General features: G+C 37.1%; 1 protein-coding gene across 1 annotated transcript in view; it reads left to right on the forward strand.

Annotated features, from left to right (window-relative positions):
- LOC306987797 (neural-cadherin) overlaps positions 1-17316 on the forward strand; it is a 245577-nt gene that overhangs the window by 222925 nt on the left and 5336 nt on the right. The window contains 4 exon segments of the mRNA XM_079592371.1: positions 343-529; positions 4664-4928; positions 11066-11246; positions 12895-13139. Of these exon segments, the coding sequence (XP_079448497.1) occupies positions 343-529; positions 4664-4928; positions 11066-11246; positions 12895-13139 (878 nt within the window).

Here is a 17316-nt window from a genome sequence, read left to right on the forward strand (position 1 = left end):
GCTTGGAAACTTTGGGACAACTACTATTTTCATAAGTGGGTGGTAATGAAAGAGACTGAGGCTTTGAAGATAAAGCAGATAAGTCATTGCTAAAGAGGATGACTGAATGGATGTGGAAACATTTTTAGTGGGCCAGTGAATATCTTTGAATTGCTCTGTGTAGGAGGGATAGTGTTAGCACCCAGGCAGGATTTTCACACACACTAAATCTTGGCACAAATCGCATTCAGAAGTGTTATGAATTTGTAGAGCTTCTTTATGTAATCGCATCCTGCAATATTCTCACAGTGTGTTTTTCACTGTAGTGTTTATGCATTCCTTTTTTAAGGACTGCATTTGAAGAACACATTTGTGTTTCACAGAGGTCCCGGAGTACTCTTTTGATGGAAGGAGTCACATACACTTTCAGCTGGCCTTCACGCTCCCGGCCAGACACACGCAGATTCAGGTCCTGGTCCGGACACGCAAACACAGCAGCTCTATCCTCAGCCTGCTGTCCAAAGAGCAGAATGAATATCTCAAACTGGAGGTTAGTGCTTTTGAAAGCATCTCTCTTTTCCTCTCTCATGCCCTTCAGTTCCCTTGAATATGGCTGATGCATTATCAAGGTTTTCTTTCTGCTGGAGATGTTCTATTATCTTGTTCCTTTTGAATATAGTTTAGTTATTTTCCAAAGCCTCTTAGAATTGTTTTGATATTCTCAAAAAAAGGGGGTTCAATAAAGTTCAAACCATTGACATTAGAGAATAGGTATCAAGAACTAACAATAAAGATATGTTAGAAACGTCCATTTCCACACACACTACCATTCAATTTGGTAATAATTATTAGTGTTTATGAGAATAAAAAACTAGCTTAAGGGTCACCAAGGCTGAATTTATTTGATCAAAAATACAGTGAAAACAGTAATAATGTGAATTTTAAAATAACAGTTTTGTATTTGAATATATTTTTTAATATAATTTATTTCTGTGATGGAAAAGCTGTATTTTCAGCATCATTACTCCAGTCGTCAGTGTCACATGACCCTTCACATATCATTCTAATATGCAGAATATGCAGCTCAATACTGAAAGCGGTTAATTTTTATATATGTTTAAGGCATTTTTTATTAATAGAAACCGTAAACTTTTTTGGACATTAATTGACATTAATGTGTTAAGAATAAACCTGAATTAACTTTGATCAATATATTATTTATAATTTAGCATTAACTTGGGTTTTAAAATAATAGAAATATTGACCACCCTGTTTTTAATGTCTCCTCTTTACCCCCACAAATTTGTGCCCATGAAACGTCCTTAAAACAAATGAGCAGCGTTGACCACAACAAGCATATACAGATTATTTGTTCTTGATGTGCTCTGTAATAGCAGCCCATCTGCCAGACCCCGCGAACGTTGTTGCAACAGTGGTGCAATGTGAGAATTTGAATGGAGCAACGAGATCGTGTTTAATCATGGAAGCATTAGTATGCGTCTCCCGATTCGTCTGATACACTTGCAGAATGCATGCCGTCTACCCTCTCACTCCAAGGCTGTCTCATTTTTCATGTTTTCATTTTTTCCCTCCCAACACCTGGTTTAAGATTATGTGGTAGGGTTGCTGATTGCTGCTTTGTTTCTCTCCTTCTCTCCTTCTCTTCTGTCTCTCTTTCTCTCCCATGTAAAACGTGGGTGATTTATCTGCGGCATGAATTAGACGTGTCTGTGAGATAGAAGACATTTTATATCCCCTAAAGTGGCAGGCTGCAGATTGCATTACCTGTTTATATTGTGATTCTTGTGAGGCTTCACAGTGGTGCAGGAACTGCTTCTGCCTTTGTGCCATGTGCAAAAGATTAGAACTTAATCTCCTGCTGTGCTCCTCTCAATTACCTTAGCAATAATGCTAATTGATGTGATGTGCCAATATCCATTTAGCATTGCCTGTTGTGTCTGATTATGATGCATCAACTCACTGAGACATTTCTAGCAAGGTGTTCTTGTTATCAACGGATGCAGAGGAAATAATAGTTTGATCATCTAATTTCTTCACAAGAGACTTAGCCACATGTCCATTAGCGGCAGCAGGTTTATCAATGTAGTCGGTTTTCCTCGCATTCATGGGATTCTGAGAATGTTTACAGATTTATTGAGTTGATTTTATCTGATCATTTTAGTCATGACACCAGAAAACAACCTTATGCGCAGCCTCAGATGGATGCTGGTTGTAAAATATAAAGAATGGATTTAAACTTGGTAAATAGTGTTCTACAGAGAAACGTTAAATCATGTTGAGGTAACATGCGCCAGATGCAAAGCATGGATGTTTTCGCAGTACTTTAATGTTGGTCGATTAAAATTGTTTCATTGTTTTTAGTTTTAGCGAAGGTTTTGATCACAGAAAACATTATATTATAGGCCTGCATTTTTTGAGCCCCTTCCATTAAAAAAAATAATAATTTCAGCATTCCAGGAGTTTTTAGAGTTTAAGATGTTCTTCAAGATTCCCACTCTCTTTAACCTGATTTTACTTGACCTTTCCAGTTGTTCATGATTCACAGATCACAATTTATGCATGATCAAATATTTTAGAGCTTGGTATAACTATATTCATTATATAAAATATTCATATAATTTAATATATAGTATGTAGTTAATTTACAAGAATTTTCCAGGTCTAGAAATCACTCTTTGCTAATTGAGGCTACTACTCATATATCTCGGTTTTCTAAGACTATGGGAACCCTAGTTCTTGAATGAAAAAGTAAAATAAGTATGGGGATGAATTAAAATAAGATATATCTTGATTTTCATTAGTTTAGTAGTATATGTTAATGCTTGTTTTGTCTTAAGTCATATTGAGGCCTTTTTGAAAGTTTCCTGAGGCCCCAAGTGAGTCCCGACCATCTGGTTGAGAACCAAGGCTCATCTAAAAGATCAGACAATAACAATCACATACTGTTGTTTTTCCTGACATATCTCTTGGCTGTGAACTTATGATGCCTTATGAAGATCCATCGTTGTGTTTTGGTTTAAAGCTCTTTTTTTCAATCCATTTGAGCTCATATTTTGTTTTATTTTTATACTGCTGATTATTTTCTTATCCAATTTGAGCCATTTTATTCCCTCCTCAGAGAAAATGCTTCAGTTCTGCTTCAACACCTAATGTCTCATCATCCCTTTATAACCAACCACCAAAAAGGATTAATTTAATGATTCCCTAGATTTTGTCATGACATTGATTAACGATGTCTCATAATATTGTTTACACGTAACAAAATATGAAAAGGTGGTTAGGGAAGCCAAACGTACTTAATACTATGCACTTAAGATCCAATGGTCCATGATCAAATGCTTCTTATTCTGAAACACGCAACTGGGCAGATGGCTTCACCTGCTGCTCCAGTAGATGACTTTGGTTTCTGGATCATTGGGTGAGGATGAGGGGTGTGGAGGCACGTTTCACATCCACCTGGGGAAAATAGAGAGCATCTCTACTGTCATTTGTGGGGTAAATCTTAGGGCATAAGGAAAAATCTCAGATTTTCCATGGACAGATTAAAGTTAATGTTCTTGTTAATTAGAATGCCTTGAGGTCGTAATACCTACCCAGTATAGACTCAGCCTTGAAACATTCTAACAATCCGGTTTGAGATTATCTTGTGAGCTGTACCGCAGGTGAAATTCAATAGGATGTGGGAGAGGAGGAAGTTCAAAGAGGTCAATCGTGTATATTCGTGGATACCGTTTACAGTTTTTGTACAACTGTACACAAATGTGAGAGAGCCTCACTGCCTTTTGCATCATCGATTAGTCCTGTTTTTTCCTTCACAACAAAGCCAGTATGTCAGGGAGGCTGGCAAATTATGCTCTCTGGGACACATGCAGAAAGACTCTGAAATTTAAATGAAGGTTGGGGCTCTCTTCAGGAGATTGGCAAGCCGCTCTGTCTCACAAACTAATACATACCTCATTGTTAAACCTGCCGTTTCCCTTTTTCCCACCAGATATGGAGCTATGGATAGTAAGCATTTGCTTGTAAAGTAAAACGCCTGTTAAATTATTATTATTATTAGACTGTTAAAATTTCACATTACAGTGAAGGGCTCGTTGAATGTTGAATGATTCAAAGCACAAAACTGATGACTTTTATACCGTACTTTGATATTACACACTTTTTAATCTTACATGCCCTCATAAATAATAAAACTTGCATTCGAAACACTTGATTTATAAGAAGCAATCAGTATAAGAAAAGCATAAAACACACACAAAGGGAAAGAGAGAGTTAAAGAAAGTCTCACAGCTGACCCCTAGAGAGTCTGAGAGGCAACACAAGAATATAGTGGCAAACCTCACTGACACCATATTGAATTTTTTGCTCCCATTGTCTCCAATTAAAGGACTGATATGTTTAATTCTGTTAGTGCTCAGTCGTTTTATCCGATTCTGGCCCAGACTGATGTCTTCAGTCCCCAATGGGTTTATTCCTTACCATACTGAGCCTCTTTCGCTCTTTTTCTCTTTACTTAACTAGCACTATTTTCATAATTTCACAATTGTTCTTTGTCTTTGGCTCTATATGTTCTCTTGATTCCTCATATTATCTGCACATTATCTCTATACATTCATTTTATTCGCTGACTGCATTTTCTTTCTCCCCCCTCCCACTTTCTTAGATCTATCAGGGTCTGTTAAGTGTCTTCTACAACCTCGGTGATGGGGACTTCAACTTGACAATGCCCTCTTATCGTTTAGACAACGGAGAATGGCATGACATTCACTTAGATCGGCACGACAGCGAGTTGACCCTGCGCCTGGACGGCGGTGGAGGGCGGCGAGAGATCACGGGATCACCGGGTCGCAGTCGGGAGATTGTTATTGATCCCGCTGTGGTGATGCTGGGCAACTCATTCCCTTCAGGACATAACAAGAGCTTCCAAGGTGAGGTACAGGTGTGTTTCTGAAGCTCAACCGGTAGAGCACAATGCCCAAAAGGCAATGACACGAATATGATTCGCAGGGAATCTTATTCCAAATGCACGTAACTACAGTATATAAGTATACACTACCATTCCAAAGTTTGGGGGTGGTAAGATTTGTTTTAATAATTTTTAAATACAGTCATGGCCAAAATTGTTGGCACCCCTGACATTTTTCCAGAAAATGAAGTATTTCTCACAGAAAAGTATTGAAATTACACATGTTTTGCTATGCACATGTTTATTTCCTTTGTGTGTATTGGAATAACACAAAAAAAAAAACAGGAAAAAAGCAAATTTGACATAATTTCACACAAAACTCAAAAAATGGGCCGGACAAAATTATTGGCACCCTTAACTTAATATTTGGTTGCACACCCTTTGGAAAAAATAACTGAAATCAGTCGCTTCCTATAACCATCAATACGCTTCTTACACCTCTCACCCGGAATTTTGGACCACTCTTCTTTTGCAAACTGCTCCAGGTCTCTCATATTGGATGGGTGCCTTTTCCCAACAGCAATTTTAAGATCTCTCCACAGGTGTTCAATGGGATTAAGATCTGGACTCATTGCTGGCCACTTCAGAACTCTCCAGCGCTTTGTTGCCATCCATTTCTGGGTGCTTTTTGAAGTATGTTTGGGTTCATTGTCCTGCTGGAAGACCCATGATCTCGGACGCAAACCCAGCTTTCTGACACTGGGCCCTACATTGCGACCCAAAATCCTTTGGTAATCCTCAGATTTCATGATGCCTTGCACACAGTCAAGGCACCCAGTGCCAGAGGTAGCAAAACAACCCCAAAACATCTTTGAACCTCCACCATATTTGACTGTAGGTACTGTTCTTTTCTTTGAAGGCTTCATTACATTTTCGGTAAACAGTAGAACGATGTGCTTTACCAAAAAGCTCTATCTTGGTCTCATCTGTCCATAAGACGTTCTCCCAGAAGGAATTTGGCTTACTCATGTACATTTTGGGAAACTGTAGTCTTGCTTTTTTATGTCTCTGTGTCAGCAGTGGGGTCCTCCTGGGTCTCCTGCCATAGCGTTTCATTTCATTCAAATTTCGACGTATAGTTCGCGCTGACACTGATGCACCCTGAGCCTGCAGGACAGCTTGAATTTCTTTGGAACTTGTTTGGGGCTGCTTATCCACCATCCGGACTATCCTGCGTTACAACCTTTCATCAATTTTTCTCTTCCCTCCACGTCCAGGGAGATTAGCTACAGTGCCATGGGTTGCAAACTTCTTGATCATGTTGCGCACTGTGGACAAAGGAACATCTAGATCTCTGGAGATGGACTTGTAACCTTGAGATTGTTGACATTTTTCCACAATTTTTGTTCTCAAGTCCTCAGACAGTTCTCTTTTCCTCTTTCTGTTCTCCATGCTTAGTGTGGCACACACAGAAACACAATGCAAAGACTGAGTCAACTTCTCTCATTTTTATCTGCTTTCAGGTGTGATTTTTAGATTGCCCACACCTGTTACTTGCCCCAGGTGAGTTTAAAGGAACATCACATGCTTGAAACAAACTTATTTATCCACAATTTTGAAAAGGTGCCAATAATTTTGTCCGGCCCATTTTTTGAGTTTTGTGTGGAATTATGTCAAATTTGCTTTTTTCCTGTGTTTTTTTTGGTGTTATTCCAATACACACAAAGGAAATAAACATGTGCATAGCAAAACATGTGTAATTTCTATACTTTTCTGTGAGAAATACTTTATTTTCTGGAAAAATGTCAGGGGTGCCAACAATTTTGGCCATAACTGTAAGTCTCTTATATTAACCAAGGCTGCATTTATTTGAACAAAAGTTATTGTGAACTAGTTTTACAATTTAAAACAGAACTTCAAAATGTAATTTATTTCTGTGAATCAGCATCATTACTCCAGTCTTCAGTGTCACATGATCCTTCAGAAATCATTACCATCACAGAGAGCCACAAAATCACAAAAATCATTCTCATTCACGGTTCCTTGCTGGTGGAATGATCTCCCTACCCTCGTCCGGAATGCAGAATCCCTGACCACATTCAAAAGACAACTGAAAACTCATCTCTTCCGTGAGCACTTGACATAAAAAAAAAAAAAAAAAAAAAAAAAAAAAAAAAAAATAAACTCTCCTTTACCCTCCCTTGTTTTGGCTTATGCTACTCTGAGCAATGCCAGAACTTTGTATTTTGAGCACTTCTTGCGTTATTTTTGCCTCTTCACGATGACTCGCTTGCTGTAGTCCTCAGTTGTAAGTCGCTTTGGATAAAGGCGTCTGCTAAATGACTAAATGTAAATGTAAATTATAATATGCTGATTTGCTGCTCAAGAAACATTTTATTATTATCAGTGTTAAAAATAGTTGTGCTGCTTAGTATTTATGTGGAAACGGCATTTATTTTAAAATGGATATCTTTAGTAACATTATAAATAGGGATAAACCGATACCACTTTTTCCAGAACGAGTCCAATACAATACTTTTAGTTTTAGTACTTGCCGAAACAGTACCAATACCAGCATTTTTTATTTTTTTTAATATTTGGCAGAGAAACCAAAAGAATATGAGCTGCTCCAGCGGGGCTCAACTAGTCAAGAGCAGTGAGTGATTTCCTCTTGTCTTTTGTTGTTTGATTAACATTGAGGACAAAGACAGCCGTGGGTTTATTAGGCTGCTGTCACTTTAAGACCTGCACGGTTCTAACGTACTGTTACATTGTTTACGTTTCCTTAAGACATAGCCGACTGTGTTTCACAAGGATACTTGCTTATGCAGGCATTTTGACATAATTTTGTGTGAATTTGTCCTTTCAAGCGCAATACATGAAAGAGAACTCGAGCAATTTGCTTTATGCTGTCTGAGAAGCAGCTTTTTGGATGTGCGCTCTCGGGTGTTTGCGCAAAGAAAACTTATTTGTAACACATAATATTTCGTTTTAATTAATCAATCAGCATTTAAGAGCATGCAACAGAAGTATGTGTGCTCTCTCTCTTTACCGTCAGATAACCTTTGTAATATGCTCCTCATTTTATTTTCTTTGCTATTGCCATATACGACCAAACTACAAACTTCCCAGCGATGTCTGTGCAAAAGGGATGTACGCTCGACAAGCTAACGTGTCTGTGCCGCTGCGTGCTCAATCCACTCCGTGTGTCTCATTTATCAGCTCATGAACTCAAGCTATATAGGTGTAAATATTTAATTTGTTTAACATTCTATTAATTTGATACATTTACTTCATAGACATCCTTCTCTGATATATCCATTCTGCTCTCTGTTTGCTCTGTTGTCTGTGTTTCTTTGTCACATGCACTGTTCTGAACACGGTTGTAGGTATCGGAGCATTTTAATGAGTACAAGTACATGAGCGCGGTATCGGGCCCAGTACTGATACTGATATCGTTATCGCTGCATCCCTAATTATATATTTATTTACTAGCACTTTTGCTCAATTTAATGTATCCTAAATGAAAGTATACATTTCTTTCAAATAACAATACAAATATATATATATATATTACTAACCCCAGATTTTTTTACAGATTTGTATAGCTTGAATGTGCTATAATTCACATTGTAATGTTTTGTAATGTAGGTACTGGTAAATCACTGGATATGGTTATGAATAAAAATTTTTTTTACAAATAAAATAAAAAATAAGCAAAAGTTTGCAAATAATTGTGTAGGATAGAACTATTTCTCCTAGTCTTCTGAAACCAATCAATCACAGAGAGTGTTTGCTGCTGGTGCTTCGCTGAGTTTGCTCACAGGGTTACGGAAACGAAGAACAATGCTTATTAGATGACAGAGAACATCTACAATTTCACAATAAATAAACTAAAAGTTTACGCAACGGTTCAAAATGTTTATGATTTTTAATTTATATCAAAAATAATATTTTTATTCAGCAAGGATCGATGCATTAAATTGATCAAAAGTGACATTCAAGGGTTTTGCATTGTTAAAAAAAAATCTATTTCATATATGCTATTCTTTTAACTTTGTTCATCAATTAATTCTGCATAAAATGTATCATGGTTTCCAACCGTTTTCAACATTGATAATAATAAGAAATGTTTCTTGAGCATTAACTCAGCATATTAGAATGATTTCTAAATGATCATGTGACACTGAAGACTGGAGTAATGATGCTGAAAATTCAGCTTTGATCACAGGAATAAATTACAGTTTACTATATGTTCACATAGAAAACAGCTAGCCTATTTTAAATTGTAATAATATTACAGTTCTTACTGTATTTTTGATCAAATACATGCAGAACAGACTTAAAAATCTTACAGACCCCAAACTTTTGAACAGTAGTGTACAATAGTGCATTTACTATAATTTTGGCTAGTTTGGTAAAAGTTCAAGTGGATTGTCTTATGTTTATTAATTGTTGTACAAAAAAAAGGGGGTACAACAGCCTGTCACTGGCATCCCTTGATAATGGTTTTACTATACAGCAACCAAATGTCTAATTACAGGCGAGTTGGCATGTAAGTTGCATTTAAAATTAAAATGTATTGGTATCAGTATCGATATCGGTGATTCTGGCCCTGTATTTACTTGGTATCTGATCGATACCAAATTTTGCGGTATCGCCCACCCCTAATGTTCATCTCCTTGCTAGAGCTTTTAAAAGCAGCATTTAACTAAGAAATAGATTCTTACTAAAACTACCAAAGTTATTATATATTCTAGATCAGTAATTCCCTACCAGAGGTACTTCTTGTGCTCTCGAAGGTATTTTAGAAGGCTCACTGAGGAAGATTAAAATTGCTTATTTAAATTTTTAAAAGGGAAATTATGAGTCATATATGATAAAAACATCAATACTGTCAGTAGATTTAAAGAATGAATCACTCATTTGTTTTCTTCACTACAGTACTAAAACAGATGCAGAATGGCCTCCAGACCTGTCATAATGACAAACAAACTCAAGTGTTTCATTAAAGGGAGAAGAAACTGAGACTGTTTTTCTTTTCACATGCATTATCAAATGTTTTTTCGTTTAAAATTTAATCATGGTAACAATAGCCTATTTAATAACATTAACACATGTGCTAAATTAAACCCAGCATAATATGAGCTTAAAACAACACATTGCTGACAAAAAAGGTTGAGAAATGTGATTCTAGAACTTGTTGTCTAATGTTTTACCGTGCTCGGAGCTCCCCTATATCTATATTTTTAAAAAATCAACCTGCTGGCACAAAGGATGGAATTGATAAGCATCATGGTGTGGAAAAATACCACACACTATAAGTTGTACTTTCAAAGCAGCACCAAATACAGTCCCTTGTTGTTAATTCCCATTGCCTACCGCCTCAAGAGTTCATCTTGTCTGTCCAGAGTTGGTCGCAATAGATGAATTGGTTACTATAAATGAAATGGAATCAATATGTCAAAGTGCATGAAGAGATGTGGACAACTCCAATAAACACTGTAGAATGACATTTTGAGCTAAGAAAAATACTGCATCCCATGGCCAGAAATCCAATCACTGAGTTACATCAGAGTGCTGTGAAGTAGACTGCCATTTTACCGCTAATCCAATTTAACATCAGTCAGAGAAAGAACTTAGCCAGCACATGTGTACCTCACACAGACTGTGTGAATCTGTTCAGCTTTATCAGCTATTTCATACTGCAGTTCCTCTACTTGTCATGATTACACAATGTTGTATTGACTCATGAAACATTAATAGGAAGGATTAATATATAATAGCTTCAAATGCACCTTCAGTGTAGAGGGGACGCACAGCTAGCATGAAACAGACAGCGGGAGGGAAGGCAGACAATGATATGTGACATGAAAGAGAAGAGGGAGGGAAAAGTCCCATGCGCACAGCACACATACCGCCGTGCCTCAGGCACACACTTTGTGTGTTTATTAAATGGACTCTAAAAGCACTTTTCTTAAAAGCTCAGAATATGAGTGGATCATGTGCCACTCAGTTTGTCTATGTGTGCTTGTTATGAAGAAGCAAGTGTATGTTATGCAGGTGTAAAATGAGGATTCACACTTTGTTCTACATTTGTACTGAAACATGAAACATGTTGGCTTTGTGTTTTTGTTTTGTTTTTCCTCATTGGCACAGGCTGTATGCGGGACCTGAGGCTCAATGGGCGGTTTATTCCTCTGGATGGTCAGGCCAGAGAGGGGGTGTCTGTGGTCAGCTCTCAGGGTGTGTCTCTGGGTTGCTCCTCCGACTCCTGCCGGAAAAACCAATGCAACCCCCCCTTTACCTGTGTGGACCTGTGGAGAATCCATGAATGCAGGTAAACTGATACTCATATATGGGTCTCCTCCCATTGGGGAAATTTGTTAGTCATAGTACACCGTAAAAAAAAAAAAAAAAAGTTTCTGCCTTCAATTTTTAGGTACAATTAAATTTAACTTAAATTACATTAAACTGACTTGAAAAAATAGTTGAATCTTGTATAACTTATTTTATAAAGTAGAAAATAAGTCTTAATTACAAGTAATAATAATATAAATTAAAATGTAATACATTTTCATACTATAAATATTGAAGTGATTTATTTGCTTTACTCTGTTTCAGCATATTTTTAAACTGGATGTAATGTTCATATTTTTATGATGGATTCATAATTTAAAACTAAAAGTCTGGTTCTGGTACAAGGGTCAAACAATAAAATCTATAGACATTTGGAAATGAGTCAAATGAATAAATAAGTCAAATCAGTGTTATTTTTACTATCATTGAAATGGTATTATTGTTTTTTATAAATTTTTTGAATTAGTTTTTAATATTTGGTATTTTAATGTTAGTTTAAGTTTTAATAATTTTGTTACATTTAGTTTAATTTTTCTATATCATTTTATGTAATGTTTTTTTTAGATTTAGTTCATTCAGTATAGTTAAATACAGATAAAAACAATGAAAATTAGACGTTTCTTTGGCAACTAGCTGAAATTATTTTTGAAAAAAAAACTATTTTATTGTTTTAGTTTTACTTAACTATAATAACCCTGATTAAAAATAAAATTGATGAAGACATAGTAAACAGATCCCATGTTTTGGAAACTGGTTAGTTTTAATAAAAATCCTCTCTAATCTGCTCAATGTAGGACACACAAACACACATAGTAGGGGGGGCTCTACTTAGCCAAGCCGTATGCACTTTGGCCCTGGGGTTATGTGTAAACATAGTGATACAGGAATGAAATCTGTGGGCCGCTCTTCACCCCATACTTGTCCACTGTCCTCTCTAGCTGTGAGATGTGTGCAGCTGCTGTGTAGTTGATTGTGTCTTTGATTGCATGTTGTTGTTTGCCTCTGACTTGCTGACAGGCTGCCCTGTTCTTGTTCTTATCTTATCTGATCTGTGCCGGTCACATTGAGATTTTTAGAGTATGTTAAGATTTTTTGTCACATATTCAGTCAAATTTGGAATTCTTTCAGCGATCCATCGGTTCTACACTGATTTCCTGGACAAAGAAAAATGCAACATGTGATCCCAAGCTTGTTTTATTCACACGTGGTTTTAAACGTACCAGCTCGCTGTGAGCGGTTTCACATTCACAAACATTGTTGTTGTACCGTTTTTAGATATACCAAACAAGCTTTGCTTTTTTATTGACCAATGTTATTGAATTTCCACTTGTAGCGCCAAACTATTTTTTAATTAAAGTGACAGTTAACCTATTATGTAAAATTCGGTCATCATTTACTCTCTTGTTGATGCAAACCTGTACGACTTTATGGAAAAAGGTGTCGTACAGGATACCATTATTTACACACGAATGTACATTTGTGAATTAACTGTCATGAATTATTTACTGAATCTACTGGCCGTAGTTTATGCATTAAAACAGTGAACCCGTCAGTCCCTTTTTTACGTACACGTTAATATATTACCATTTGATTAATGCATCAACCCTTTTTGTCTCTTCCAATCGCAGGTGTCCCCCAGGTCATATGGTCAAGGCAAACTCCACTGGCAAATTCTGCGTGTACACGCTCTGTGCCAGCCGCCCATGTCACAGGGGCACGTGTGTGGCACAGTCGCCCTCCAAATTCACATGCCACTGTCCAGAGGGCTACCGTGGCCGGCACTGCGAGGTGACGCTGGCCATCTACCGAGACGACGTGGGTCTCAGTTTCAGCTCCCTTTTCGCCATATGCATCTGCTTTATGGCCCTGCTAGGTACCTATCTTCAGCATGTGCTCTTAAAATCTCATCCTTCACTCACCCTCATGTCGTTACAGCCGGCAATATGGGTAATACTATTAATTATTATCATAATACAAGAGCTTAAGTGGTGTTGCTACATTGATACATGTGAGTTGTTGCATTAAGAGTGACCTAATCAAAATCAATTTGGGTGCATTTTACCATTTGAATCATAACGTCTCACAGTCAACACGCCAGTTGTTGGTTTACCACGAAATATTAGTTTCAGTAGGAGCCTTAAATTAATGTATCAGCCTTGTGTTTGTCACATAAATATTAACTGTGTTCTTCGTCCTCTGCTGAACCTCATGTATTTTTAAAACTTATTTTGGTGGTTGGCATTTCAATATTCTTGCCTTGCGATTATTGATATGTATTTATTCAAATGATTTTTTCCATGTTGTAGCTATTAAGAGTTTGGCGTACATGGATATATTTCTTATATATGCCAAGGTTTCGTGTTCCCATGTGTATCATTTTTTCTCGCATTGTCTGACAGCGGTAAAGAACACAGTCTACATAATCAATGATCATGACTGCTGAAACTCATATTAACTCCCTTCGTTCCTCCGTCCTCATCTGCCTGCATTGATACGCTCGAGGCCAAAGGGAACCAAACAATCTTTTTCCTCCTCCTGCAGTTTCATTCCATTATAGATTTGACATGACCTTATTCATTCTCGGCTCCAGTTGCTTTTTAAAGTGTTAATTACTTGATTTGTAGGCACAAACTGTGCTGTTTACCCAAGCCGGGCTGGAAATTGAGATCAATGCACTAGGGTTTTGGGCAGAATTTCAATGGTCCTGACCGTCCTCAACTGAATTTAAGTAGCTAGTACGTTTTTTTTTTTTTTATCCCCTCTTTCCTCTGTGTTTTTTCTTCTTCATTGTTTTTCTGCATTCCATCCTGTCGGTTTGGAACGATTCCAAATAGAGACGAGCAGCGAGAAATATGGTTCAAGTGCTCTCTGCCATATGAAAGGCTTCGGCGCAGCGCTAAGAAGATTTTTTTCTTCTTCTTGTAAGGCGGTTAATAGGTTTAGCGCACCGTGCTACACTACGCCTCCACCTAACCAGACAGGACTCACTCTTCCCTGCTGAAAACAGCCCCCCTGCAGACTAACATATCACTACGGGAACAGCAAAGAGGGAAAAGGTCCATCCGTTAAACCCCAGGAACAGATAATAATGTGGTGAGATGGCTCTGAACAGAGGGATTTTGGATTGTTCTTCTGAATGCTACTTTTGAGTGACTCAATACGCAATTACCTCAGAAAATTGAAAAAGTCAAACATCTATATAGAGTATACATTATGCTCTTTTTTTATAGAACCATAATATATTGTATATACAGTATATATTTATAAACAAATTGCTATTTGTACTTGTGGTTCACCAGTGTGGAGATGCATCACTTGTCCTCTATTACACCTGGATTGACAAGTGTCTTTCTACAGCGAAGCTGATATGCAGATTTGACATTCACTCAGTGTAGATGCTCACCTGCGGGAATAACCACCCATCATAACATCAAAAGATGGACTTGAATGATTATGGTTTATAGTGCTCTTTGACAATCTCTCGCTCTTTGTGACTCTCATGGGATCCTTTTTTTAAAATTCTGTGTGAAAAAGTTTCTTTCAGTTAAGAGACTCTCAGTAAAGTGTCAGTATCTCCATCTTCATTCTCCATGTATTTTTGCCCCGTAAGTCCTTTTTATACCTACATTTAGATCTCAGGACTTCTGGGGGGGTTTTTTTCCATTCAACTAAATGTGACTAGACTGTCCTTCCACATGTGTTTTCACATATTCATTTTCCTAATCATTAACCATTTCATGACATAATGTTCTGTCATCAAGTGTCTATAATTTAAATTTGGGTGTTTAAAAGCACAGATCTGACATGTTAGAGCATGGGCTTAGAGCATGAGACTACATTTACATTACATTGCAGGGGAAAGGGAAAATTTCTCATTAGTGTTTTAAACAGTTTGAAGAAAAGTCATAATGCAAGCCATTTGTTCAATCAGCCACTTGAATCCAACTGTCATGTTTTAATGTAAGTAAAGTGTCATATCTTTAATACTGAGTGCAATTTATTAACCCAAATTATCTCAGTACCATAAAATGACTCACAGCAAATTGATTGCTGTGACCTTGCGTTGTGTTTTACATTTTAAATTACAGTCCAGTATATTTAAGTCTAACTGAAAACATTAATTTCCCTTTTGAATTGATGCGTTGTGCAGGGATTTATGGCATTCTGACTTCTAAATTAAAGGAAACCGAACATTTTGAAGATGAACAGTTTACGATGCAGATGAACAACAGTGATCTGTGTTTTCCCCAAGTCTAGAGATAATGGAGAAAACACATACATTTGTTTTACACATATACATCAAAACTCCTCAGCTTCTTTTGTTTTATGTTGAGCTAATGATACTGTATTTTCTGTCTTTACTTCTACGGTGACGCAAAGCATGTTAATTAATATATAATTGATTGGTGTTTATTGGTTGTTTGTTTTCATGGGAGTTCAGGTTTTGCTACCAGTGCGGTGACTGTTGACCCATGAGGCAAAATCAGACCCACATACACACACCCAGACACACATACACACACAGTCATGTCAGTGCAAACATGCTGGATTTTTTTATTATTTGATCTTCTGTTGAGGCTCCAAGGCATTTGAAGCCAAGCAGTGGTGAGCTGCAAAACTGTGCGTGTGTGGATGAGAGTGGGGAATAAAATGAAACAGTGTGCGATAGTATGTAACCTTTATTATTATCTATATATTTGTGTGTAGATTATTCCATGTGAGGATAGCGGTAAATGTCAGTGTCATATGGTCATACTGATTTGAAGGTGGAGAGTGTCTGCTTTTTTTCTTGAGATTGGTTACTGACATATGGGCCTGGATTGTGAGTGTGAAGGTGAGGTTTTAGTATAACGTGTTTTGTTTTCGGATACGGATCTGGATATTCTTTAGTTTAGCATTTTCTACTTCATTCTAATGTGTCTCAGTTGTGATAAGATAGAAAGACCATGTAACATTAAAATACTAAGCGTTACAGTACACACTCTTTTTCTGTTTTTACTGACATATAAAAATAGAGCATTACGGAACATTTACAACCCACTGATTATTATATGTAGGTGCAATCTTTATTACAAATTACGGTTACACTTTATTTCGATGGTCAACTTTAGACATTCTACTAACTATAAGTAACTTTGCAACTACATGTCAACTCTCATTAGAGTATTAGTAGACTTGGGGTTCAGGTTAGTAGAATGAGTTGACGTAGTTGCAAAGTTACTTTATAGTCTGTATGTCTGTTGGAGGACCACAAAGACTTTATAAGGGACTTTGGTGACCATCAGAGTGTTTGTAGATATTAAGCATACAGTCTACGAATACTCGAATGAGAGTAAGTTGGCATGATGTTACTAACTTATTTTTAGTGCCCACTGATTTATCTTTTCTTCTCTTCCTCTCTCCTTCCCTGCTTTCTCATTATTTGTGTTTTCCTGTATTGAGAAAGAAATCCAGGGCTTCTTTTAGAGGGCGTCAATGCTATTAAATTAATAATCACATACATTAAATGGATGAACAATGCGTTTCATTTAATAAAACCAAATGTGTTGCCCAGGCATTGATTTATTGTGTTTTCCTTAAGAAACACAATAAATGTAATGACCATGAGAAATCACCATTAACATGTTTTTTCCCAGTGTTTATCAGAAACATTGATAGATGTTTGAACAGCTCTATTCACTCTTTGCTATCTGTGAAGAGCTTGAAGAAGAAAATTCTCCACTGGTTAAAGGTCTGACTTTGTTTGAGCTTTGTTTTATTTCCATAGCAGAAACAGAAGCGAAATGTCTGAATGCCCTTCTACAGAGCAGTGTTTATCGTCTTCGCTTTGGAGATTAGGATGCCGGGCTGGTCTTGGGTGTCCTGAGAGGGGTCTGAGGGGTCAGATTGGAGGGTCATGTGATCGATGAAGCGGGCAGCCAAGAGACAGAAGGCTTGTCTGGAATCAGATGAAGAAGTTTTTCACTCAATATCAACCACACAAGATGCATTTAAAAATCACTGTGAAAAGTTACACTGTTGGAGAGACAGAAATAGACTGAGAGGGAGCA

This window comes from Phoxinus phoxinus, assembly GCF_949152265.1.
Source record: "Phoxinus phoxinus genome assembly, chromosome: 2".
NCBI lineage: Eukaryota > Metazoa > Chordata > Actinopteri > Cypriniformes > Leuciscidae > Phoxinus > Phoxinus phoxinus.